At 48.2% G+C, this 26,253-nt stretch overlaps 1 protein-coding gene across 2 annotated transcripts in view; it reads left to right on the forward strand.

The window, feature by feature from the left end:
* The window catches only part of ADISSP (adipose secreted signaling protein), a 72,318-nt gene that overhangs the window by 20,259 nt on the left and 25,806 nt on the right, over positions 1-26,253 (forward strand). For both annotated transcript variants that reach the window (XM_053402204.1, XM_053402205.1), the window contains exons 2-3: positions 9,030-9,146; positions 17,023-17,165. In XM_053402204.1, coding sequence (XP_053258179.1) covers positions 9,128-9,146; positions 17,023-17,165 — 162 coding nt within the window. In that variant the 5' untranslated portion in view covers positions 9,030-9,127. The remainder of the gene's footprint in view (positions 1-9,029; positions 9,147-17,022; positions 17,166-26,253) is intronic.

Here is a 26,253-nt window from a genome sequence, read left to right on the forward strand (position 1 = left end):
GTCTGAGGCAGAAATGCTTCTGAATACCTCTTTCTGGAAACCACACGATGGGAGAGGGCTGGTTTTGTGCTTGAATCAGCCCAGTGGCCGACCCCCTCCAGCCCCCTGTTCTCGCAGGGGTCAACCAGGTGTCCAGCAAGGAGGACCCTAACACAAGATCCCTCTCCCCTCCTGTGGAAGCAACAGCAGAGCCATCCTGGCTGGGAGCCACCCATAGTCCTCTCCTCCTCCACAAATTTGCAACCCGGTGCTAAGTATGTTTCCTTGAAAGTGAGCCCCATTCTGACCAGTGGATAGTGGGGGTCAAATTGCAGCCTAGTGGGGCAACCCTATTGGGTGTTGACTCGGATGTGGTTCCCTTTGCGTGCAATGGGGGCTTCTTGAAGGTAAGCCTGCCTCGTAGGATTGCAGCCTTTGCCTCCAAGGTGATTTTCCCTAATCCCTTCCTTTTCTTGCTAATCCCATAAGACCCTCAGTTAGCACAATCCTTTCCCTGTATGTTCATTCTCTCCCTCCCTCCCTTCCAAGCACAAACAATCTATTTTGCTCTGCCATTTTTGGGAATGCTAGAAATGCGGTTTGTTTTTATTCCCTATGTTTTAAAGCCCTATATGGCCTAGGACCCACGTACTTATGGGACCGCCTTTCTTGGTATGCCCCACGGAGGACCTTAAGGTCCGCAAATGGCAACACTTTGGAGGCCCCAGGTCGCAAGGTGGTTAGATTGGTCTCAACTAGGACCAGGGCCTTTTCAGCACTGGCCCCGACATGGTGGAACGCTCTGTCCCAAGAGACTAGTGCCCTGCGGGACTTGACATCTTTCCGCAGGGCCTGCAAGACAGAGCTGTTCTGCCTGGCCTTTGGGTCGGACTCAGTCTGACCCTTCTGTTTCCCTCCACTTATGGTCTTGATCTATGGGCTACTTTTAAAATGAGTCTGCATTTTAAATTGCATTTTAACCTGTATTTTAAATTGGTGTTTTTTCCCATATTAAGTTTTTACTGTAATTTTACTGGTGTTAGCCGCCCTGAGCCCAGCTCTGGCTGGGGAGGGCGGGGTATAAATAAAAATTATTATTATTATTATTCCTCTGTGCATAAAATGCACATGTGATAACACAAAAAAGCATGCCTGCAGTTCACCTTGATTTCAGGTCTTTGGGATCCCTCCTCCTCATAATCAAATTGTTTATTCGGCTTTACGCCCATCATGAAACACAACACAACAAAACAAATCAAATAATACAGCGGACTCATACAGACCACAAATAGTATAACACAGTTCACAACTCACAAGGACAGATATTAGCCGTTCATAAAAAAAAAAAAGTTTAAGACTAAGATTAAAAATTTTAGGCACTACACTAAAATCAATATCTGATGTCATTATAGAAAATTCTTATAACCATCAATAATCAGCTAACATTCCATTCCGTCTCTTGTACGAGAGGACGGCTGTTAGGAATTTAGCAACCTGTAGGGTAATATAAGGATCCACATCTTGAAGAACCCAGGCAAGCTGTAGGTCTACTGGTTTGTCAGCCATAGGCTGGATTATGGAGTTTAGTATACTAGCACGGGCTGAACTGTACAAAGGGCAGATAAACATAACATGATGTAGAGATTCAGATGTTTTCATTTCACAAGCACACATTGAAGGGACTTGGCCCTTGGTGAATCTATGTCTCAGCACGTTTGTTGGAAAGACATTGAACCTAGCTCTAATGAAGGCATATCGATGAGACGCGGCCATAAGCTAAGTTAAGTAGGACGGAGCGCGGTAGATAGGGGTTATGCCGAAATTTAACGGCGAGCAGGCTCCACCACCAGCTACGAAATTTTGGTATAGCTCCACATCATCCAGCCTTTGATTTATACACCTTTTTGCCACATTTAGATCCAGTTTGAGCAATTCAGTGGGCGAGATCTCATAGGACAGCAATTTGGCATGGATGTTTCCTGACCATCCCTCCTCCTCACTTTTCTGCACCTGCTCTGAGTAGGCTGCTCCTGCCCTTGGTTGACCTTGAGCTCTTCTGAATGCAGGATTTGAGCCATATGTGATGCTACCTTATACAGTGCTGGGTAGGCAAACTAAGGCCCAGGGCACGTATCTGGCCCAATCGCCTTCTCAATCCGACCTAAAGGTGGTCTTGGAATCAGTGTGTTTTTACATGAGTAGAATGTGTGCTTTTATTTAAAATGCATCTCTGGGTTATTTGTGGTGCATAGGAATTCATTCCTCCCCCCCAAAATATAGTCCGGCCCCCCACAAAGTCTGAGGGACGGTGGACCAGCCCCCTGCTGAAAAAGTTTGCTGACCCCTGGTCCAGGGTCTCAGTTAGCAAGTAATGGCCAGTGTCAGACACCCATGTGGGTTTTCTGGAGGGGTTTTCCTGTGCAGATTAGAATCCTTTCCCTCTTGCATTCAAAATAAAATAAAAATGAGAGTGATCTGATTTAGCTTGCTTGTTTCCTGAATGCAAGGAAGAGAGAGCTAAGAACAGTGAAGCTGTCAAGCCTAAATAAATAAATTTTCCGCTCTGCATCACTTGATGTCCAGGGATTGAAGCTGAGGCGTTCTGCAAGCCAAGCAGCTGTTGTGTCTCTGAGCTATAGTCCTCTCTGCCTGGAAAAAAATGGATATTTCTTCGATTTCTCCCTCCCATCCTCCCATCTCCATTTCTCAGTCAGACACCCATCTGCTTGAAGGCCGTGGGAGGTGAGCTGCCTGAGTCTTGCCAGTAAATTTACTGAATGGCAGGTAGCGATGGTTTCGAAAAAAAGGGAATGTAGACATGCTGCTGACAGTAGACTGGAGATCCATTCTTTTCTTGATGGGGGAAAGAACAAAACCCAAAACTCTTTCAAGGAACAAAGCAAACAGCGCTTTATTTAGAGCAAGCCCCCTGAGTTCGGTCTTGTGGAGCCCTTCCTTTTAATTTTATGTGGTTGCATTCCTGAAAATGCAATACATCATAGTTAAAATAAAGAAAAGAAAATGTACCCACCACCCACCCTATTGTAACAGATGGCATGAGAACAGCCCCGATTTAAAACACTACTGTAAAAGCCTGTGTGAATTCATGTTTCGTCACTTTTATTATTAGTATTAATATTCTGTTGGGAGCCACCCAGACTGGCTGGGTTAATAATAATAATAATAATAATAATAATAATAATAATAAGGCCCTAGAAAGAGGGAGATGAACTTCCCTTTCTGCATTTTCCCTATCATCATCATCATCGTTCTGTGAACTTCTTTTCATTCACCCCCCACCAATAGAACCCTTAGTTTGATGTTCCCGTGCCAACTCAACTCCCAAACCTGCTTTTAAGACTTTTTGGGGTGGGTGCGGAATGGCCTTCAGCGCTGGACCTCAGTGTATGGGCTGAATGATGGGGGTGGAGACGCTCCTTCAGGTATACGGAAGAAACTTGCAATCAGTTAATTCTTGGCAGAGGAATTTTTTCTGCTTGCAGGTTCTTTGTTCCACAGGACTTTCTGACTCCCAGAAAGGGTTCCTCAGACGTTAGAGTTCATCGGCCCCTTGATAATAGTAATAATAATAATAATAATAATAATAATAATAATAATATATTTATTGATGAGCTCATAAAGTTGTTGTCGACACCAACCCAAGTTTTTTAGGAACGTAAATGTAATCAAAAGTCAAGAAACATGTTCGGGGAGGGCAACCAAGTTGACCCAGGGTTTGGAAACCAAGCCTTATGAGGAACAGTTGAGGGAGTTGGGTATGTTTAGCCTGGAAAAGAGGAGGCTAAGAGGAGATTTGAGAGCCAGCTTCAAATATCTGAGGGGCTGCTGCTCTACAATTCTATGATTCTATAATCAACATTTGCTAATCATCATTCATCATTACAAGAAATTGTAGAATTTGAATAAAATAAGGAATATTGTTGCATAACGGAATCATCTTCCTAATTCAGAGGGTCCTCATGGTGAGGGACGTGCACTCTGCACATGCCCACACTCTTTACTTCTAAGGCTCATAATTCCTAGTGAAATCTTTCATGTCCGTGGCATTAGAAGGGACCCCAAGTGTCATCTTGTGCAGCCCCCCCCCCTGAAGTGCAAGAATTGCAGCTAAATAATCCACGAGAGACGGCACTCCAGCCTCTATTTGAAAACCAGACACGGCTCTCACTGTCAGGAAGTTCTTCCTAACGTTTAGACGGAATCTCCTTTCATTGCAAATAAATTGGCTATTTTTTAAGAAAAGGTGCTGCGACGTGATTCTTTGTTTTCTGCTAGAGACCGACACAGGGGCCCATCTGGAAGTTGCTTCCCAATTCAGCTCCGAATGACTTTTTGGCCTGACGTGCTTTAAAAGGACATCTCCTCCTCTGGAGGATGAGCAGAACCAGATGGTCCCAGGCTGGGGGAGAAGTTGGCCCAGAGCCTGATGGTTCTGCCAAATCGCTGGAGCGGACCATGGGATCTGGATTGGAGTGTGTTCAGGGCTCCCTCTCCAGGTGCCCCTGGACCGAGAATGGGCTCAGGGTAGGCTGGGATCTGCTGGTGGATCTCTGGGTGATTTGCAGCAGATCTGCATACGATTCTTGTCCACAGCAGGGAGTCATTTTGAACTCACAGCTGTCCATGGAGGCGCAGGTCAATTCTGTGTCCAGGGCAGCTGTCTCCCAGCTCCATCTGGTACACAGGATGAGACCCTCCCTGCCCGCAGACTGTCTCGCCAGAGTGGTGCATGCTCTGGTTATCTCCTGCTTGGACTACTGCAATGCGCTCTATGTGGGACTACCTTTGAAGGTGACCTGGAAACTACAACTAATCCAGAATGCGGCAGCTCGACTGGTGACTGGGAGTGGCTGCTGGGACCACATAACACCGGTCCTGCAAGACCTACATTGGCTCCCAGGATGTTTCCGAGCACAAGTGTTGGTGCTGACCTCTAAAACCCTAAACGGCCTCGGCCCAGTATACCTGAAGGAGCATCTCCACCCCCATCGTTCAGCCCAGACACTGAGGTCCAGCACCGAGGGCCTTCTGGCGGTTCCCTCACTGCAAGAAGTGAGGTTACAGGGAACCAGGCAGAGGGCCTTCTCGGTGGTGGCGCCTGCCCTGTGGAACGCCCTCCCATCAGATGTCAAGGCAATAAACAACCATTTTACTTTTAAAAGACACCTGAAGGCGGCCCTGTTTAGGGAAGTTTTTTATGTCTGACACTGTATTGTTTTTAATCTTCAGTTGGAATCCACCCAGAGTGGCTGGGGAAACCCAGCCAGATGGGTGGGGTATAAATAATAAATTATTAGTATTATATAACTTGATTTAAAACAACAAACATGCAGGTGCAGTCATCTTTTCCCCAACACGGGATTTGAACCCACAACCTTGAGATTAAGCGTCTCATGCTCTACCAACTGAGCTACCCCGTCTAGTAGCCCTCAAAGGCAACGTCCGTAATTCCCATTGTTCTCGGCGCATTTTGCGACAGGAAATGTCATTAGTGCAAGCAGTTTCTGAGCTCTGGGCGCAGGACTGGGCCTAAGATTTGAGATTAAAACTACAGAGTGGAAGGAAAGGACGACCTTTTTCTGCCTCCGTGCTTCCAGCTGCTCTCTGAAGACTAGAGAAGAGAGAGCAGGAGAAGGTCTAGGCCAGGACTGTCCAACAGGTTGATCACGATCTACTGGTCAATCGCGGGGTGTGCCCCTGGTCGATCCTGGCCGATCTTGGGATCAAAAATAAAAAATTGCTCAACAACTTTGGTACTCTGATCAGCGCTACCCCCAAAAAGCTCAACAACTTTGGTCAATACAACAGGCTGATAACTGCCAGTTTTGTTTTTTTTAGTTGGAATATATCGCAGTCTCTTGGAAGCTGGACTAGACCAAGTGAAAAACGAGCATAATATTTTAGCTGCAGTTCATTCATTTTCAGCTTTGCATTCTTGTTATTAAAAGTGCCCATTTCATTGTTGCGCCCATAACCTGGGCTTAAGGTGCCATTAAGCTCCTAGCTTTCATATCTCAGTTTCTAACACGGCTCAGTAGCCCTTGCCCTCCATGAATTTGCTTGATTTTTAAACCCATCTAGGTTGGTGGCCATCCCTATGAGTTCCATAGTTTAATGGTGCACTGCAGGAAGAAGCGGTTTCATGAAGAAGTCCAGAACATCTGAGGGGCACCAGGTTGGCAATGGCTGCATGGTGCATTGCCTTCTTGGTCTCGCTTTATAGCTTTCTTTCTTTTGCTGAGCTCTCAAGACTGCAGCTCCCGTGTTTCTGTGTGCCTGCCCCTTCCCATTTCTTTTAAAAATGGGTCTAAGAACTGGGATGCTGTTGATGCAAAGGCTCTGTAAGATAATACGTTCAGAAGCCAAGGAGGAGGTGAGAACTTCAAAGCAGGCTCTATTTTTATATCTGGCGCATCTCTCTCCACAATTGACACCAAGGTCCCAGGCGTGCCGGCATCTTGCACAACCTGTTCAGGACTCAAGAGGCTCTGGAGAAATAGGGGAATGAAAGCGTGCTAATGAGATTTATGTTTATGAGCTCAGGGGCTGGTGGCGGGCCGGCATTCCTGAGTGTTCGAATCGGCAGCTGTGCGCATGCCCTTTATTTGATCATTCTTGTTTACAGTGGTACCTCTGGTTGCGAACGGGATCCGTTCCAGAGCCCCGTTCGCAACCCGAGAGGAACGCAACCCAACGTCTGTGCGATTTGTCGCTTCTGCCCATGCACGTGACATCATTTTGCGCATCTGCGCATGCGCGAGCCGCGAAACCCAGAAGTAACCCTTTCTGGTACTTCTGGGTTGCTGCGGGACACAACCTGAACCAAACGTAACAAGAGGTATGACTGTATTTATAGCCTGCCTTTCTCCCATGTCGGCGTTCAGCTCATAGAATTGTAGAGCTGGGGGGGCTCCCCAGCGGTCATCTAGCCCAACCCGCTGCCACGCGGGGACCACCGCTCCAGAATCCCTGACAGGTGGCCACCCAACCTCTCTTTCAAAAACCACAAGGAAGGAGATTCTGCCAGCTTCCGGACGACTCCTGCAAGGCAGCTAACAGCACTTAGAGGCATTATAAAATACGAAGCAGTAAGAACAAACCAGCTGAAAAGCAATAATTAAAATATGTCAAAACGCATTTGTGTGGGGTTTCTCTCACGCTTCTCCCAGAAGCTGCAGTGGGTGCAGAATGCTGCAGCACAATTGCTGACAGGAGGGAGGTGTTGCCAGCATATAACTCCCGTGCTCACAGATTTGTACCGGCTGCCCATCTGCTACCAAGCCAAGTTCGAAGTGCTCTTATTAGCATATAAAGCCCCAAACAACTGGGGAGCAATTTACCTGTGAGATTACCTTACCTCACAGCTGCCCACTCAGCCACTTCGATCAGAGGAATTGGCCCTGCTACAGGTGCCCCATAATACTCATTCCGCATTTGTAAGAAATCCATCTTTTAATTTGGCACTTTGGAACTGCCTGCCTACTGATATCAAGCGGGCACCATCACTGTATTATTTTTGGTGCTGTGATGAAGACATTCTAAACAGGCAGCCCTGTTTAGGGAAGCTTTTAATGTTTAATAGGTTATTGTATTTTAGTGTTTTGTTGGAAGCCGCCCAGAGTGGCTGGGGAAACCCAGCCAGATGGGCAGGGTATAAATATTATTATTATTATTATTATTATTATTATTATTATTATTATTTGGACAAGTCCACCCAGAGACTTAGAAAGTTGAGGTAATGTGAATCTGTTTCAGTATATTAACTTTTGTATGTTCCAAAATAGGATTCCTGCCCCCTTGATTTTTGTCTTTTGTAAACTGCTTCAAGGGTTGTTGTTTTTTTACAATCAAGCAGTGTATAAATTTTATGAGATTAATAAATTTAGAACCAGCTATTAAAATCCAGTTTGCCCTGAAAGAAGCCCAGCGATCAGCTTGGTCTAGACCAAGGTTTCCCAGCTATTTTTGGGGTACAGTTCCCATCATCCCTTACCACCGGACCTGCTAGCTTGGGGTGATGGGATTTGTAGTCCAGAAACTTGGAGACCCAAGTTTGGGAGACCCTGGTCTACATGTCAGTTCCCAAAGGCTTGTCTGAGCAGGAAGGTGGAAGAAAAGCGAGGTGATGGTCAACCTGACCTCTTGAGAGGAGGGAATTTTGTGTCTGGTGGCACCACCAGCCTTGCTTCTGATGGGATCGAGAGGAGGTGCCTACGAGTCGCTTCCCACGAAAACATACGTTTGTTATTAAGAATAATAATTTTAAAAATCAACAGTAAAGCTTTGCAAAACAAACAAACAAACAAACAATTTCAGTCCCAGTGGAGGGAAACTGGATGGGATTAGAAACTTCCAAGCCTTTAAAAGTCTTGCAAAAAGAAAAAGGGAGGAAGAGTTTGCAAAGGAAATGGTAGAGTTGTTACCTACCTCAATATGCAGTGGCAGGGAGTTCCAAAGGCCGACGCTGCTATAGTAAGCTTCCCAGATTTTTTTCAATGAATCCGGGGACACTTTTCAACTCCGATGGATTTTGTATGGGGACTGACTTGTAAATCCGGGGACTGTCCCCCGGGAAATGGGGACGTATGGTAACCTTATGCTATAGTCAAGGTCCAATTCCTGCAAACTGGCCTTCTGGATATTTGCTTGTGGAAAACTCTGCAATTCCTGGGGTTGGGGGTGGCTATAGGGGTGTGTTAGCTTTTGTCCTGAGCTCATTTTGTCTTTTTGCCTGTGGGTCACGGAATCTGCAATTGGGGTTGACGGTTCACTTCCCTAAGAATGCTTAGCCTGCTTGCCCACTCCTCCTCCTCTTCACCCCCCCCATGAAGAAAATTGTTGGTATGGGCTTGGACATGTCAGCCCTTAGGACCCAGAGGGAACGCTTCGGAGAACTGTTTGGGCAAGGCGGTTCCCTACCCTGTGCAAGATCTTTTGTCGGGGAGAGAGAAGTCTCTTAACTGTGGCTCAACCTGCCTGTCTTCTTCCCCTCTCCTGCTCCCCTTTGTGCACCCCCTCTTGGTCTTCAGAGGCAGCCCGCTGCACCCCCTCGGAGCATGGCCCCTCGCTGACAGGGCTGGCCGAAGTTCGACGCAGAGCAAGCCGGAGGAACTTCTCCCTGGGTCAAATGGCGACTGCAAACAAGGGTGAGTGGCCGGTGTGTGGTACCCGAGTGGGGCTGGATGCCCGTTGCCACGGCGACCTGAGCATCCTGGGTGGTCTTGGGCTGCTTTGGCCCTTCCGTCGGGCATGTTCCTCGAGTGCAGGGTTCCTTGCTCTTAGTTTGAATGCCAGAGCTTCCCTGGTGGATCAGGCCGAGCCCAGGCAGCTGCAGTCTCTCAGCCTGCAACCTGGAGGGTTGCTAGCACAGCGTTCGCCAACCTGGTGCCCTCCAACTCTTTTGGATCCCAGCTCCCATCAGCTTCAGCCAGCACAGGCCTACCTTGCAGGGTTGCATGGGCCGCAGAGACGATGCAGAGCAGTCTGAGCACAAATGATCAGGATTGCGCTTGAAATATTACGCGTTCCCTTTTGCAAGTTTGGGGAGGCTGCGGTGGTCCTGGGCTGGACGAAATTCCTGCCCACACTAACCCAGTGCCCTCCGGAGCTTTTGGACTACGACTGCTGTGCTGGCTGGGGCTTCTGGGAGTCGTCTAGTGGTACCTCAGGTTAAGTACTTAATTCGTTCCAGAGGTCCATTCTTAACCTGAAACTGTTCTTAACCTGAAGCACCACTTTAGCTAATGGGGCCTCCCGCTGCTGCCGCACCGCTGCTGCACGATTTCTGTTCTCATCCTGAAGCAAAGTTCTTAACCTGAAGCACTATTTCTGGGTTAGCGGAATCTGTAACCTGAAGCATATGTAACCTGAAGCGTCTGTAACCTGAGGTACCACTGTAGTCCAAAACCATGGCATTGCTTCAGGTTGTGCTATGCAAAGGCTGTGCTGTGCCGACGTCGCACGAATTCTGTCTTGAGCCTTTTTGGTTGTGATATGTCCAAACGAACATCCATCACTGCACCTGGAGGTAGGAAAGATGAGGGAAGAACATTCTTTGCAAATGAACCTCGTGCCCATCAAAGGGCAGTAGAGCTGTCCTTGGGCAAGGCGGCTGTTGTGTCCAGAACATACAGAACGGAGCTGGCTGAAATACCTGGCAGAGTTGCTCAAATCTTTTGCTCCATTTCTGCCTTTCTGTGTTTTGTATTCAGTCCTTGCACCCCTTTAATAATCCGTTTCAGAAAGCGGATGCAAATCGGTTCAGAACGTCTCCGGCGAGGAAAATCCGCATGCCGCAGCAAAAACCAGAATGAAAGGGGTTTGAGTCAGTTTGGTGCAGAGGGCAGCGCTGTGACTGCCTGAACTGGGGACGGGTTCAAATCGCTACTGGCTCTGGCTTGGCAGACAGAGGGCTGCGTCTCAGGCTTGCCTTCCTTGCAAGGTCGTTGGGGGTCTAAGACTGGATAGCCCCTCAGCTCCTTGGAAGAAAGGAATGCTTCTGCATGCAACGTATGGTGAAACTATGGCGCTCAGTGCACCAGCAGGTGGTGCTGGCCCCAACCTGGATGGCCTTAAAAGATGAGTAGAGAGATTCCTAGAGGAGGAGACAGCTGTCGATGGCTACTAGCCATGATAGATATAAAATAGCTCCACAGTCAGAGGCTGCAATGCTTCTGAATCCCAGATGCTAGAAGCCACAGGAGGGGAGAATAGCTCTTGTGCACGAATCCTGCTTACTGGTTTCCTGGCTGGCCATTGTGAGAACAGCATGCTGGACTAGACGGGCCATTGGCCTCATCCAGCAGACCCTTCTCACATTCTTACGCGCTTACAAACTCAGTGAACAGATGCCTCAACAGACCAGCTCTGCCCCTTTGCAAGGCACGCCTGCCTTTTCTTGCAAAAAAAATATTAGCAGACGTCTGGAGTCTCCTAAGAATCGGTGCTTCTATTTCTCCTGCCTTCCACTGCCGAAACCTCTCTGCGTTAACAACCCTTTTCTCCCCCAACTCCCAGTGGCCTCAACCTCCATTATTTGGCCTTATTGACAACACAGTTACGTACAGTGGTACCTTGGTTCTTGAACTTAATCCATTCAGGAAGACGCCTGAAACCATTCAAAAACTAAGGCGCAGCTTCCGATTGGCTGCAGGAGCTTCCTGTCGTGTCAGACGTTCAGCTTCCGAAAAACATTTGGAAACCGGAACACACACTTCTGGGTTTTCGGTGTTCGGGAGCGGGTTTGTTCAACAGCTAAGCTGTTCGGGAACCAAGGTACCACTGTATCTCCTTGTCTCTTCTTGAGGGCTTCTTGAGTTCAGTGGGGCAGAGGGAGGTTCACGTAGGATTGCATTGCAGGGGGGTTGGGATAGATGACTGCTGGGGTTCCCGTCCAACTCTACAGTTCCATGATTGCAGCCTCAGCGGCTGATCCATGGCTGATGGGCAGAATTTGGAATGTGCCACCCACCCTCCTCTTTCCTCCTCCTCCTTTGTTGGACAGGAGTTTCTGGAAAGGCAAGTCCATGTACTTTGACCTGGGAGGGGGACGCGGAAAACCTTCCTGGACAGGAGGAGGAAAGCCTCCTAGAAGCTAGTCGCCTTGCTTGGGGCATAATTGTAAACTCATCAGCACCAGATGGGACTTCAGCCATTGCAGATTATGCTTTTTTATAGCACTGTATCTTATTGGGACCCTGAAATCCACCAACTGGCGTCTGGTATAGAAAGACGTATGCTTAGGGTTCAATAATTTTCAGCAAAGGAGTAATTTTGAGTACCAGAACTGAATGGAGCCCAGCCCTCACCCCCCCCATAAACGTGGTCTGTTCTTTCCCCCAATTTTCTTCATTCCAGCTATGATATACTGTCAGTGGGTGAGTCATTTCTGTTGCAATTGCTGAACAACCGGGAAGTCAGGAATCCTTTGCTTACTCAGACATTAATACGAGGTTAGGAGAGAAAGGTGTAGTAGTAAACAGCCAGCTGGGAGATCCAGGTTCACGTCCTTGCTTGCTGTCGTGAGTAGGCTGGAGTAGTGGTTAAAACTAGGACCCGGGAGACCAGGGTTCAGATCCTGGCTCAGCCATGACTCTCACTGCCAGTCCACTGCCTTGCAGCTTAACCTACTTTACAGCATTGTTGGGATTAAACCAGGCACAGGGCCTTCTCAGTGGTGGCACCCACCTTGGACACCCTCCCATCAGATGTCAAGGAGATGAGTAGCTATATACCTTTTAGAAGACCTCTGAAGGCAGCCCTGTATAGGGAAGCTTTTTAAGGTTTGATGTTTGATGATGTTTTTATATATATGTTGGAAGCTGCACAGAGTCGCTGGGGCAACCTGCTCAGATAGTCGGAGTACAATTAATAGAAATTATTATTATTAAATTATGGGGGGGGGGGAACCTTGGATGAGCTCCTTGCAGAAGAAGGATGGGATTATAGTAAGTGCAGTCAATCGTGAATTGCTTCGCTTCTAAACTGTCTGCATTTCTGAATACAATGAGCAAGGAAGAGGAAGCATTTGGCTCCTGAAATAAATGACTGCTGTGTCATGTATCTACTGAACCGGCAGCCTCTTCTAGGGCCTTTTTAGTTTAGAGCAGGGTTTCCCCAACTTGGGTCTCCAGCTGTTTCAGAACTACAATTCCCATCATTCCCGACCACTGGTCCTGTATCCAGGGATGATGGGAGTTGTAGTCCAAAAATTAGCTGGAGACCTGAGTTTGGGAAACACTGGGTTAGAGAAAAGGTAAGAGGCCACATGATATTGTTGGCATCTATCTTGAGAGACAAAGCAGGAGGGCTCCTTTGGGGGTGAGGTCAATCAGTTGGAGAGTTGCAGCGCCTGCTGTGGCCGCAGAGACCAACAGGGGAGAGACATGTTTTGTTGCAGCCGGAGCAGATGAAGGCATCTGGTTGTGCTGCTGCAGATGCACCAAGGCTAGGGTTACCAGATGTCCCCGGTTCCCGGGGACAGTCCCCGGATTTGCAAATCTGTCCCTGGACAAATTGCATCTCTGGAATGTCCCCAGATTTGCAAATCTGTCCCCTGTGGCAGTGGCAGTCTCAGCAGCTCGAAGCCAGCCTGGTAGCGCAGTTGGCCCTGGCTCGCTCCAGGAGCTGCCTGCTGCCATGGCGCCTGCCATTTTTCCTCGCCGAAACTTCTGGCAAGAAAAAATGGCGGGCGCCACGGCAGCGAGCAGCTCCTGAAGCCAGCCAGGGCGCTACCAGGCTGGCTCCGGGCTGCTGATTGCTGCTGCCGCTGCCGCTGCCAAAGGAGAACCGGGGACGTCCAGCGGTACAGATCTCCTGCTTCCTTCCCCCTTTGCTTTGACTGATCAGGGGAGGGTCGGGAGTTGCAAGCGGCCGGCCGTTGCCCAGTTTTTAAAAAGCTGTGCGCATTTATGTTTCACAAGGTGCGAAAGAAGGGCTTTGCGCCTTGCCTGGCAGAGAAACTGCTCACCTTGTACCGCTCCTGGGCAACGGCTGCCCGCCCGGGACTCCCAAGCCTCCCCCGATCTGTCAGAACAAAGGGGGAAGGGGGAAGGAGATCGGGGAAGGCTCAGGAGTCATGGGTGCACGGTGATTTTTAAAAACTCTGTGCAAAAGAAAGGATTTGCACCTCACCATCCCCACTACTGATGCTCTGTTGCTACTCAGCTTCAAAAAAAAAAAAGTGTCCCCGGATTCATTGAAAAAAATCTGGTAACCATAACCAAGGCGTTTCTTCTCTCTGTGCTCCTTCCAGTGGTCATTTCTCCTCTGGTCACTGCTACAGATGCACGACCTGACGGTCTGTCTTCAGGCACGGCAGTTGTCTGCAAAGGGATTCCCCCACGGTGTTGCCATCCTCCGTGCCACTTTTGCAGACATTTTTGTGTCACAGAGTTGGGCCTGGTGCCAGAAGCCAGGAGCACATCCTTGGGGATATGACAGGAGTTGATGATATGGTTCACGGCATGGAGAAACCTGAAAGGGGATTTCATCTCGGTGAAAAACAGGTCTGCCCCTGTTCCTGCCGTTGAACAGACACAGCATAAAAGGAAAAGGCAACAAGGAGGGAGGAGAATGGGGGAAAGAGCATATTTAGGGTACCGGTGCTTCAGGTTACAGAGCTCTTGCAGTGAGCAGCTAGGTTGGAAACAGTTTAGGGGAGCCTGATGGAATTGCTGTTGCTTGGGATCAGATGCAGGAGAGCCAAGGGCAGCTGGGCTCTGCCTTTGGTGTGGCCTGATGGAAAGGTTGCTTCCAGGTGGCTGGGCTCATTGCTCTGCTAATGCTGAACCCCACCCTGGGAGTGGAGAGGACTCGGCCACAGCTGTGCAGCCCTCTCCCTCCAGCTATCGGCACCACCACCTGGTCTGAGCTTGTTGGGGCTCGTGTCCCTGACCTTCTGTTTTTTAAGCACCTGCCCAATATCATGTTTTCCGTCCATCAGATACGCAGTGACCCATCACTCTGAACTTTTCCTCATTTTTTAAAGAAAATAACTGCGTGATGGGCTGATACGGGCTGAGAGTGCTGCTTGCTAGATTGGTTTGGGGGATGGGGGAATCTTAACAGGTTTGGCTGTAGAGGCGATCAGGCTGGGTAACACAGTTTAGGACCTAGGCTAACGGTTTATTGTCGGTTCTCAGCTGTGGAAACGAAAGACGCCAGGCAGGCCTTTTAAAATGTGCATCTTCAAAATAAACATATTTTAAAAATATAATTTGTTCCATTAGAAAGTGTTTTTGTCTTCTTCCTTTGTCTCTTTGTCTTCTTCTCTGTCTTTGTCCTCTTCTTTGTCGTTGTCTTTGTCTTCTTCATAGTGAAGGCGCTTATCCAAAGCGGGCTCCCTGGAAACATTTATAAATAAGTTTCCTTGGCAGAAACCCTCTGCAAAAGGAAGAGCTGGATCTTTTCCACTTGACACGCCTCTGCTCATCAGTCAAACTGTGCACCCTTTTCACCGTCTCCTGAGCACCAAACTTATCTCTGCCATTTGGTGCATTGTTGTCTCTGAGAGCTGCAGCTGTTGCCTGTTGATAGCAAGCCCATTAAACGCACAAGACGAAACTGGCTGTGTTCTTAGATAAATAAGGTATACTATTCATAGTATCAAATTATAAATTTCAACGGAAGTAACTCATAAAGTTCAACATACGAGCAAAGCAGAAGACCCAGTGTGGATCAGATCATTCTCTAGTCAGATCATGCATAAGGTTGTTTATGGTTTTATATTACTTTTGCTGTAAAATGTGTGAGATCATGATATTGTATTTATTTGCATTACAAATAAATAATCACTGCAGATGGTGACTGCAGTCATTAAATTAAAAGACGCCCGCTTCTTGGGAGAAAAGCAATGACAAACCTAGACAGCATCAAATCAAATATCTTTAATACGGTCAGTAACCAGGAAGCCCTAGACAGCATCTTAAAAAGCAGAGACATCACCTTGCCAACAAAGGTCCGTATAGTTAAAGCTATGGTTTTCCCAGTAGTGATGTATGGAAGTGAGAGCTGGACCATCAAGAAGGCTGATCGCCGAAGAATTGATTCTTTTGAATTATGGTGCTGGAGGAGACTTTGAGAGTCCCATGGACTGCAAGAAGATCAAACCTCTCCATTCTGAAGGAAATGAGCCCTGAGTGCTCACTGGAAGGACAGATCCTGAAGCTGAGGCTCCAAGACTTTGGCCACCTCATGAGAAGAGAAGGCTCCCTGGAAAAGACCCTGATGTTGGGAAGGGCACAAGGAGAAGGGGACGACGGAGGATGAGGTGGTGGGACAGTGTTCTCGAAGCTACCAGCATGAGTTTGACCAAACTGGTGGAAGACAGGAGGGCCTGGCGTGCTCTGGTCCAGGGGGTCATGAAGAGTCGGACACGACTAAACGACTAAACAACAACAGCATTACTTAGAGCTTTAAGTACTGATGAAGCCCAGGACGGCGAAACAAGGCCAATATTCTGGAAATCCTTGTCTAGACTCTGTGTAAGGATTTTGTGGAACTGTAACAACCTTTCATGTGGGCTTTTTGGACAGGCAGATGGAATAGGCACCATTATACAGATGGACCTGACTAAGAAATGATCTGATCCACTGGGTCTTCTTCTTCGTTTGTTGAACTTTATGAATTACTTCCATTGAAATTTATAATTTGATACTATGAATAGTATACCTTATTTATCTAAAGAACACAGCCGTTACGTCTCGTGTGTTTATTGAGTGTGCTTTACGTGACCATAGGTTGTTGTTTTGCTAGTGTTGATGGCATGCCGGCATTGTGGTGAAAGCCTCTATAACCTCAGCTCCTTGGTGTCTTTTGTGCAAGCCTCTCTTCCCTTCCACCCACCCAAACGACTAATAATAATAATAATAATAATAATAATAATTTATTTATACCGCTTTCCTTGCTTGGCTACAAGACCAGATGCTGAAGAGGAGGAGAAGGAGCCTGGTGTGGCTTTCAGTGCAAAGCCAAATCTGGTTTTCTCAACCAAGCCTGAATGCCGGGCAGATCAAACTTGCCAATATTATACAAATAATAATAATTTATTATTTATACCCCACCCATCTGGCTGGGCTTCCCCAGCCACTCTGGGTGGCTTCCAACAAAATATTAAAATACCGTAATGCATCAAACATTAAAAGCTTCCCTAAAGAGGGCTGCCTTCAGATGTCTTCTAAAAGTCAGGTAGTTGTTTGTTTCCTTGACATCTGGTGGGAGGGTGTTCCACAGGGCAGGCGCCACCACCGAGAAGGCCCTCGGCACTGGACCTCAGTGTCTGGACTGAACGATTTGCAACACAGGGGTTTAATTCTTTGGTTACTTATTGTTGTACAATCCTATTGGGGCATCTGGTTATCCACTGCGAGAACAGGATGCTGGGTTAGGTGGGCCTGATCCTGTGTTCACCAGACCAAGCCAGCTGCAAATCAGCAGCTCCAACTTCTGTCTAACGTTGCTAGTGGATTCCTCTTCCTGAAATTGGCACCTGATCCCTCATTGGCTTTGATGTGTCTCCTCTAGGCACCAAGTCCAAAGTGGGAGGTGTCCGCTTCGCCCCGCCTCAACCGGCAGAGGGGACTTCCAGCCATGTGCACTTTGACGAGAAGCTCCACGACTCCGTGGTCATGGTCACCCAGGAGAAAGATGGCAGTTTCTTGGTGAAGGTAAGAGCGCACTGTTGACTTACGTCATGCTTATGGTCCACTGAGACCCCTAGATCCATTTCACATGCACTACTAGTTGGTGTGCGGGTGGCGCTGTGGGTTAAACCACTGACCCTAGGGCTTGCCGATCAGAAGGTCGGCGGTTCGAATCCCTGCGACGAGGTGAGCTCCCGTTGCTCGGTCCCTGCTCCTGCCAACCTGGCAGTTCGAAAGCACATCAAAGTAGATAAATAGATAAATAGGTACCGCTCCGGCGGGAAGGTAAACTGTGTTTCCGTGTGCTGCTCTGGTTCACCAGAAGTGGCTTAGTCATGTTGGCCACATGACCCGGAAGCTGTACACCGGCCCCCTCGGCCACTAAAGCGAGATGAGCGCCGCAACCCCAGAGTCGGCCACGACTGGACCTAATGGTTAGGGGTTCCTTTACCTTTTACCTTACTAGTAGGCTAGGCGCCTGTTTTTGCATCTGGAGTCAAGAGGTGGGACTGCATGTTGGTGCTCCCATCATGTTGTTGTTTAGTCGTTTAGTCGTGTCCGCCTCTTCGTGACCCCCTGGACCAGAGCACACCAGGCACTCCTGTCTTCCACTGCCTCCCGCAGTTTGGTCAAACTCATGCTGGTAGCTTCCAGAACACTGTCCAACCACCTCGTCCTCCATCGTTCCCTTCTCCTTGTGCCCTCCATCTTTCCCAACATCAGGGTCTTTTCCAGGGAGTCTTCTCTTCTCATGAGGTGGCCAAAGTCTTGGAGCCTCAGCTTCACGATCTGTCCTTCCAGTGAGCACTCAGGGCTGCTTTCCTTCAGAATGGAGAGGTTTGATCTTCTGCAGTTCATGGGACTTTCAAGAGTCTCCTCCAGCACCAGAATTCAAAAGCATCAATTCTTTGGCAATCAGCCTTCTTTATGGTCCAGCTCTTACTTCCACACATAGTCCCATCATGGTCCCTCCCCTACCAGAAACCCTGCCTGTATGCTGTCGTCCCTATCTGTGCAGTATTTATTTATTTATTTCCCTTCACTTCCCTCCCCCTCCCCTTTTATGAAGATCACCCGCTCTGAGACCCCACAGCTAATTCTCCCCTGGTCTCCTCGCTGGCCCAAGTAGGACTAATTCAGCCAGCTAGCCCTGGTGATCATCTGATGTTTATTGGATGGATTTCCCCACTAAATTGATTTTGAATTTAATTGTTATTCATGTTTTTATATTGTGTTTTATGCTGTTTCTACAATTAAGTGTTTTAAATTTGTCGTTAGCCGCCCGGTTTTCTGAACCGGGAAGGGCAGGGTATAAATACAAATTTATTAGTAGTAGTAGTGTTAGTGAGGACTAGGAACATGCTTTAAAAATAAAAATTGAGTTTTACATAAGATATTTCAATTTACACATATTGTTCACCATCACATTTAGGATTCTCAGAAGCCCTAGACTTCCCACCGCTTTCTAGTTCCCAATGTCAATCCCTTTTTCTTTCAGCTTATCCATTTGTTATCTCATTTGTTAACAGTATTACTAACTTTTTCCATTGTTGCGCTTTTTAAACCCCACAAACCTAGCAGCAGCAAAACGCTGAGTTCTTCTGAATGCAAAACTCTTCTGTGTTGAGCATTGCACCTTGTGTTTCTGATGAACTTTCTGCAAGAGGTTTTCTCTCTCTCTCTCGACTTTATTCTTTGGCCCCTATAACTGAGATCCTTCCAGGTTCCCAGAGGGGACCCCCTCTCCCAACAATGCTCTTTCCAGGAAGGGCGAGCTATATATAAACCCTATGTGTCCAGATCCTGCCTTGATGATAGCATATTGAAATTAGCAAGTCCTTTTCGTAGCTCAGGGAATTACTGGTTTAATTTGCTTTTGCCCTTGGCGCTTGGAAGCCGTCCAAGCAAAGGGGATCAGGCAAGATTTTCAGCCTGCTAGAGTTGGTGGCTTAGTTGCTGTTGACTCAGAGCTTACCCAAATTAGCACCAATTTACCAGGACTTCCCCTGCTTCCTTCTTCTGCTTTGGCTAGCAAATTGTCAGGAGACGGAGAGCATCCAGTTCTTTGTAACTCTTGAAGCAGGGGCAATAAAGAACTATTTTACTTATAAAAGACAACTGAAGGCGGCCCTGTTTAGGGGTAGGAGGGTGCAGAGACATGGCAGATCAGGAGGTTTGTGTCGTGCAGAAAGCTTCAAAATGGAGAGGCTGGGAGCCTTGCTTCAGGGTGGGGCTCAAGGCCTTCTCAATGCGCTGGCTCTGGGATGCTCTCGTGAGATTTCACAACGGCGCATGAATCCCCACGAGAATCCCTGGCTTCTCCCGCTAGCTAAGGGGTCGGATGTGCACAGTTTTCCTGTATACACGAAACTCCTGGTGCCAAACCCCCTGGCTAAGATGCTTTCACACTGGGATCGATAAAATAAACGCGCCGAGGGCACCACCTTGGCCACCCCTGTTTTGGGGTTCCCTCTGTGAGCCTTAATCCATGCGCAAGTGCCTGCTTCTCCCCCTTTCACTTCTCCCACAGCACTTTGTCTCCCAGCTGCTCCAGATGCCTGCAATGGCTGTTTCCTTTCTGCAAAAGGCTTTTGTTTTTTTTTAAATTAACAGTAATTAAGTCCTCAGTGTAGACTTCAAGGAGGCCCCTTCTCTCTATCCCACTGCCGAGAACTTTAGATCCCATTCTGGAAGCAGCTGTCCCTCTCGTTTTCATTCTCTTGCCAACTTTTTGTCCCCCCTGAGCAAAATGACATCTGGGGAAGAGACGGGAGGGAGAGTCCTTGCATGTTGGGCTGGTGGAAAGCCAGATGTGCGGAGAGATTTGTCGCCTGGCTTGTGGCGTTGTTTCGTCAGGTGTGGGGGTCCCTTCCTGCCACAGCACCTGGTTTTGCTAGCAAACCCAGTGGGAGTGGGTGAGGGTAGGTAGTTTTTGCAGTGTAAAGGTAAAGGGACCCCTGACCATTAGGTCCAGTCGTGGCCGACTCTGGGGTTGCAGTGCTCATCTCGCTTTACTGGCCGAGGGAGTCGGCGTACAGCTTCCAGGTCATGTGGCCAGCATGACTAAGCTGCTTCTGGCGAACCAGAGCAGTGCACGTAAACACCGTTTACCTTCCTGCCGGAGTGGTACCTATTTATCTACTTGCACTGGTGTGCTTTCGAACTGCTAGGTTGGCAGGAGCAGGGACTGAACAACGGGAGCTCACCCCGTTGCGGGGATTCGAACCGCTGACCTGATCAGCAAGTCCTAGGCTGTGTGGTTTAACGCACAGCGCCACCCGCGTCCCTTTTGCAGTGTGGGGCCCTTCTAATTCCTATTACGTTTCCCGCTCTCAGAGCAGCCATAGATGGAGTCTTTGGCCTGGTTCAGACTTAGCAGCAAGCTGTGGTTTCCCTGGTAGAATCACACAACCAAGTTTTGGGGTGCCACGGCCCTGTGTGCTCACCCTCTCCTCACTTTTCACGACTGAGAAGAATAAGCTTTCGCATACAGTGGGCAACCCACAACATCTGTTGCATCACAGGTAGCTCACCTCTGGCCTTCCAGATGTTCACAGAATCATAGAATTGTAGAGCTGGAAGGTCATCTAGCCCAAGGGTCATCTAGTCCAACCCCCTGCAATGCAGGAATCTCAGCTAAAGCACCCATGACAGGTGGCCACCCAACCTCTGCTCATAAACCCCCAAGGAAGGAGAGCCCACAACCTGCTGCGGGAGTCTGCTCCACTGTCTAATGGCCCTTACTGTCAGAAAGTTCTTCCTGATGTATCTTGAAGCCATGGGTTCGAGTCCTACCCTCCAGAGCAGGAGAAAACAAACTTGCAACCCCTTCCATGCGACAGCCCTTCAGATATTTGAAGATGGCTATCAGCTGGACCATCAAGAAGGCTGATCACCGAAGAATTGATGTTTTTGAATTCTGGTGCTGGAGGAGACTCTTGAGAGTCCCATGGACTGCAAGAAGATCAAACCTCTCCATTCTGAAGGAAATCAGCCCTGAGTGCTCACTGGAAGGACAGATCCTGAGGCTCCAAGACTTTGGCCACCTCATGGGAAGAGAAGACTCCCTGGAAAAGACCCTGATGTTGGGAAAGATGGAGGGCACAAGGAGAAGGGGACGGCAGAGGACGAGATGGATGGACAGTGTTCTTGAAGCTTCCAGCATGAGTTTGACCAAACTGCGGGAGGCAGTGGAAGACAGGAGTGCCTGGCGTGCTCTGGTTCAGGGGGTCACGAAGAGTCGGGCACGACTAAGCAACTCAACAACAACAATCATATATCCTCTCAGTCTCCTCTTTTCCTGGCTAAACACACCCAGCTCCTTCAACCGTTCCTCATAAGGTGTAGTTTCCAGACCCTTGATCATCTTGGTCGCCCTCCTCTGCAGACTTTCTAGCTTGTCAACATCCTTCTGAAATTGTGGTGCCCAGAACTGGACATGGTATTCCAGGTGTGGTCTGACCAAGGCAGAAGAGAGTTTTGTTGGAGTACATCTCCTCTCAGCCCTGGCCAAATCTGGCAGCGCTACACGTTGGATACCCTCCTTGTTGCATCCTCTTTGCTGTGTCATGATATTTATCTTGTGTGTTAGATGTGCTGCGGCCTTCAGAGGCAGCTGGGAGTTTGTATGGCACACACACACAAAGGCACATGCCTAGCTAAAGGAACTCAAATCTCAGAACTGCCTTCGGTCTTTGAGCCTCCACGTGTCTCTGAGCATGGGCAGAGCGTCTCCTCAAACACAAAGTCCCACGTCTGCATACACCAGGGTGACCCTGCATGCGAGGTGACGAGGCTGAGGCTGCTTGACTTACAGCATTTTTGGGAGCCCTGCAATTACAAGATGGCATCAAGCTCCCTTTTCTGCCAGGCCTTCCCATTTTTATCTGCGCGGCACTCCCGCCAAGCCTAATTACTTCTGGCATTTTGGACATAAAAACCAATTATCCAAGTTTCATTCCAGGAACAGCCTGATTACAGCAGCCTCTTCCGCCTCTGCGTTCTTATTCTTCCCTTGCTAGGCGTGAAACCAACAGGGTGGAAAAAGCGAAATTGGAGCTAGTTGCTGGGTATTATCTCATTCCTTGCTCTCTAGTTCTCCAGTAACGTACGGAGGATGGGCTTTTTCACTTGGTCGTTGGGTGTGTTTATTAAGGTTACAATCCCTCTCAGCCCCCCAGTCCCGGAGCTTTCGATCTTAATTTCCTTCTGCTCAGAGAAAGCTATTTCAGCTACTATTCTGTCTCAGGCAGGATTAAATGCCGTTTCAAGGGCACTAAAATATTTATCGGTATAGATCTTGCCTGCTGGCACAACTACGAAGCTGCCTTTATTGGAGGACTTTTTGGCAGTGGTTTGGGGATCGGGACCTGTAGCCCTCCAGATATTTTCGAATTCCTTGGCTCCCATCAGCCCCACCTAAATTGGCCAGTGGTCAAAGAAGGCAGGTGGCCCTGGGTGGCCTGTTTGGGTAGCCAGCTGCTCTCCAAGTCCATAGGACCAGTTTCAAGCACTGCTCTCCAAATCCCCTTCTTTGCTGAAGGCGCGTCTCCACCCCCATCGTTCTGCCCGAACACTGAGGTCCAGCGCCAAGGCCTTCTGGCGGTTCCCCCACTGCAAGAAGTCAAGTTACAGGGAACCAGGCAGAGGGCCTTCGCAGTAGTGGCACCCGCCCTGTGGAACGCCCTTCCATCAGATGTCAAGGAAATAAGCAGCTACCCTATTTTTAAAAGACATCCGAAGGCAGGCCTGTTTAGGGAAGCTTTTAATGTTTGATGCATTACTGTATTTTAATATTTTGTTGGAAACTGCCCAGAGTGGCTGGGGAAGCCCAGCCAGATGGGTGGGGTATAAATATTAAATTATTATTATTATTATTATTATTATTATTATTATTATTATTATTATTATTATTATTATTAGCCAGAGGTTCTGTGTGTTCAGCCTGGGGCCTCCTGTGTTCAAAGCACTTGAGTTATCTCTCCGCACAATGCCACTGAATTCTTTTTATAGTGGACATAGGAAGCCCCAGGTTAGGCTAGGCTGCCTTGGAGCGCCACCCTAAACCATGGCAGAGAGAAGTGAATCAGCCTAGTCCCCTCCTCCCGAGTTAACTGTGATTCGTCATGTGGCCCAGATTGACAGACAGCCTGTCCTTAATTGCGGTTAGCTTAAAGCAGGCCAGTGCCATTTCACAGTTTCTGAAGCCTGTTAACTAACTACAGTTAGATGGCCATTGCTCTGGGTTTCGATAGCACAGGAAACTGTGGCTTGCCGAAAGCGAAACGAAAGATTCTGAACTCCCCCCATGGCTTGCTAAACTATGGTTTATTTAGCATGTTGCCTGTTCATGCCCACTTTATCTGCTCTGAGTGATAGTGGCTCTCCTTGGTCTTAAGTGAAGTGAGGTTTTAACTGGAGCTGCTAGGACTGAACCCGGGACCAGCAGCATGCCAGATACTTGCTCTGCCCACTGAGCTAGAGTCCCTTGCCGTATGGAGTGTGTGATCTGCGTCGGTTGCAAAATGACACTTGACTTGGCCAGGATCTGGGCTGCTTGAGTGCAGCGCTCCCTTCATCAAGGCTCTTATTAAGCAGACCTAAGTGTTATCGCAGCAAAGCATTTATTGGGAAGGCCTGTGAAGTACATCTTATTATTAGTATTATTAAACTGCTTTTAGTCTTCAGCCACTTTCTCAACCTGGACGGAGGCGTTTCTGCAGAAGCAGATCTGCTTCCCAACGAGTCGCCCAGATTACTCTCCCCCCACCCTTCTGGGCTCTTTTCAGGCACCGAATCTCATTTACTGATGCGCGCCGTTGCTAACACATTAAGGCCTCGCCGCGATCAAAGAAACTGCGAAAGCAGCCAGGCTGGTGCAGCTTAACGGCTGCCGACGTGCAGCTGGAAATGTTTTGGAACATGCACAAAGCAGTTTTCGCCGTCCTCATCTTTGCTTGTTCGTACTTGGAGCAGGAAACTGTATGAACCTGGCATCATGAGAGAGAGAGTGATGGAGAGAGAGAGAGAGATTTTTGCAGGGGGGTGCTTTAGTACCTTAAGGGTAGCATTCCCTGGTGTGCCACTTTTGGGGTGGGGGCATATGACGCTGTTGAGTGGGGCAGAGGCATCTTATGTGAAGACGTGGCTCTGGGGCTGGAAAGGGTTTCGCCAACCCTGACTGGGACCCACGTAGGACCCACATACCTACGGGAGCGCCTCTCCTGGTCTGCCCCGCGGAGGACCTTAAGGTCCGCAAATGACAACACTTTGGAGGTCCCAGGTCGCAAGGTGGTTAGATTGGTCTCAACTAGGACCAGGGCCTTTTCAGCACTGGCCCCGACATGGTGGAACGCTCTGTCACAAGCGACTGGGCCCTGCGGGACTGACATCTTTCCGCAGGGCTTGCAAGGCCTGGCCTTTGGTTTGGACTCGGTTTGCCCTCCCCTTATGGTTTTGCCCTCCCCTGACCCTTATGTTGCCCTCCCCATATGGTTTTGACTTTTAAAATGAGGCTGCATTTTAAATTGCATTTTAACCTGTTTTTTAAATTGTTTTTTTCTTTTTTTCTTATTATGTTTTTACTTAAATTTTACTGGTGTTAGCCACCCTGAACCCGGCTCTGGCCGGGAGGGCAGGGTATAAATAATAATAATTATTATTTGTACATGCTTTGAGTGGCTTGTTAGGAAATGGAGGACCCAACCGCCCTGGTCCCAGCCATAAAACCATAAGATAGTTGGAAGGGACCACCAGTGGACATCTATTCCAACCCCTCAATCCAGGAATCACAGCCAAAGAATCTTGGACAGATATCCAGCCAACTTCTCCGGTGAAGGAGAGCCTGCCACCTTCCACCCACCCACGGGCGGTCAGTCTCATTCACTGCCAGTCTGCTCTTGCCGTCAGAAAGTTCTTCCTACTGTTTAGTCTGAATCTCCTTTTGTGTACAGTGGTCCCTTGGTTGTCAAACTTAATCTGTCCCAGAAGTCCGTTCCAAAACCAAAGCTTTCCCAAACCGAGGCGCGCTTTCCCATAGAAAGTAATGCAAAATGGATGAATCCATTCCAGACTTTTAAAAACAACCCCTAAAACAGCAATTTAACATGGATTTTACTATCTAACGAGACCATTGATCCATAAAATGAAAGCAATAATCAAATGTTCTGTGCTATAAAATAAATAAGGCAGTATTGTAGATAACTAAACTTAATTAAAATTAATTTTTTTCTTACCTGCACGGTTTATAGTCATTGTTTGGATTGGGGGGCTTTTATCCATTTCCGCAGTCAATCAATCAATCAATCAATCAATCAATCATAAAACGAAGAACAAGCCACAGACACAAAAATGAAACGCCACATAAACAAAAACGCAAGAAATCGCAAAAACAAAAGCACTGAATATCACCTCAGAACACTGCAATCCGAAGTGGAAGGCTTTAATTACGAGGGGGGGGGGGGACGGACAGATTTAAATCTGCTGCTTAAGGGTAAAAACGGGAGCAAATAAGCCTTAATTAGGATGGGGGTGACTCAAATTTCCTGCACAACAGGAAAAATGGAAGCTCAGGAGCATGTTCGGCTTCCAGGACAAAGTTTGAAAACCGGAACACCTACTTCCAGGTTTGCAGCATTTGGGTTCCGAGTTGTTCGGGAACTAAGCTGTTTGAAAACCGAGGCACCACTGTAATTTGAATTCATTGATTTGGGTCCTCTGGAGCAGCAGAAAGCCAGTTTGCTCCATCTTCCATGGGTCCATTTGAAGATGGCTGTCCTATCTCGTCTCAGTTTCCTCTTTTCCAAGCTAAACACTCCCGACTCCCTCAGCCCTTCCTCAAAAGGCTTGGTTTCCAGACTCTTTATGCAGGAACCAGATTTCGGCTGGCTTAACCAGGCCTTCGTCTGATTAACACCCTATGTCTGGATAGCTCAGTTGGTTAGAGCGTGGTACTGATAACGCCAAGGTTGCAGGTTCGATTCCCTGTAAGGGACAGCTGCATATTTCTGCAGAGCAGGGGGTTGGACTAGATGATCCTCAGGGTTCCCCGTTGGGGGTTCCTGGCTGAAGATGCCCGTTCTTTGCCAGCCTGGTGCCCTCCAGATATTTAGGT

Source organism: Podarcis raffonei, chromosome 9 (genome assembly GCF_027172205.1).
Source record: "Podarcis raffonei isolate rPodRaf1 chromosome 9, rPodRaf1.pri, whole genome shotgun sequence".
NCBI classification, from domain to species: Eukaryota; Metazoa; Chordata; class Lepidosauria; order Squamata; family Lacertidae; genus Podarcis; species Podarcis raffonei.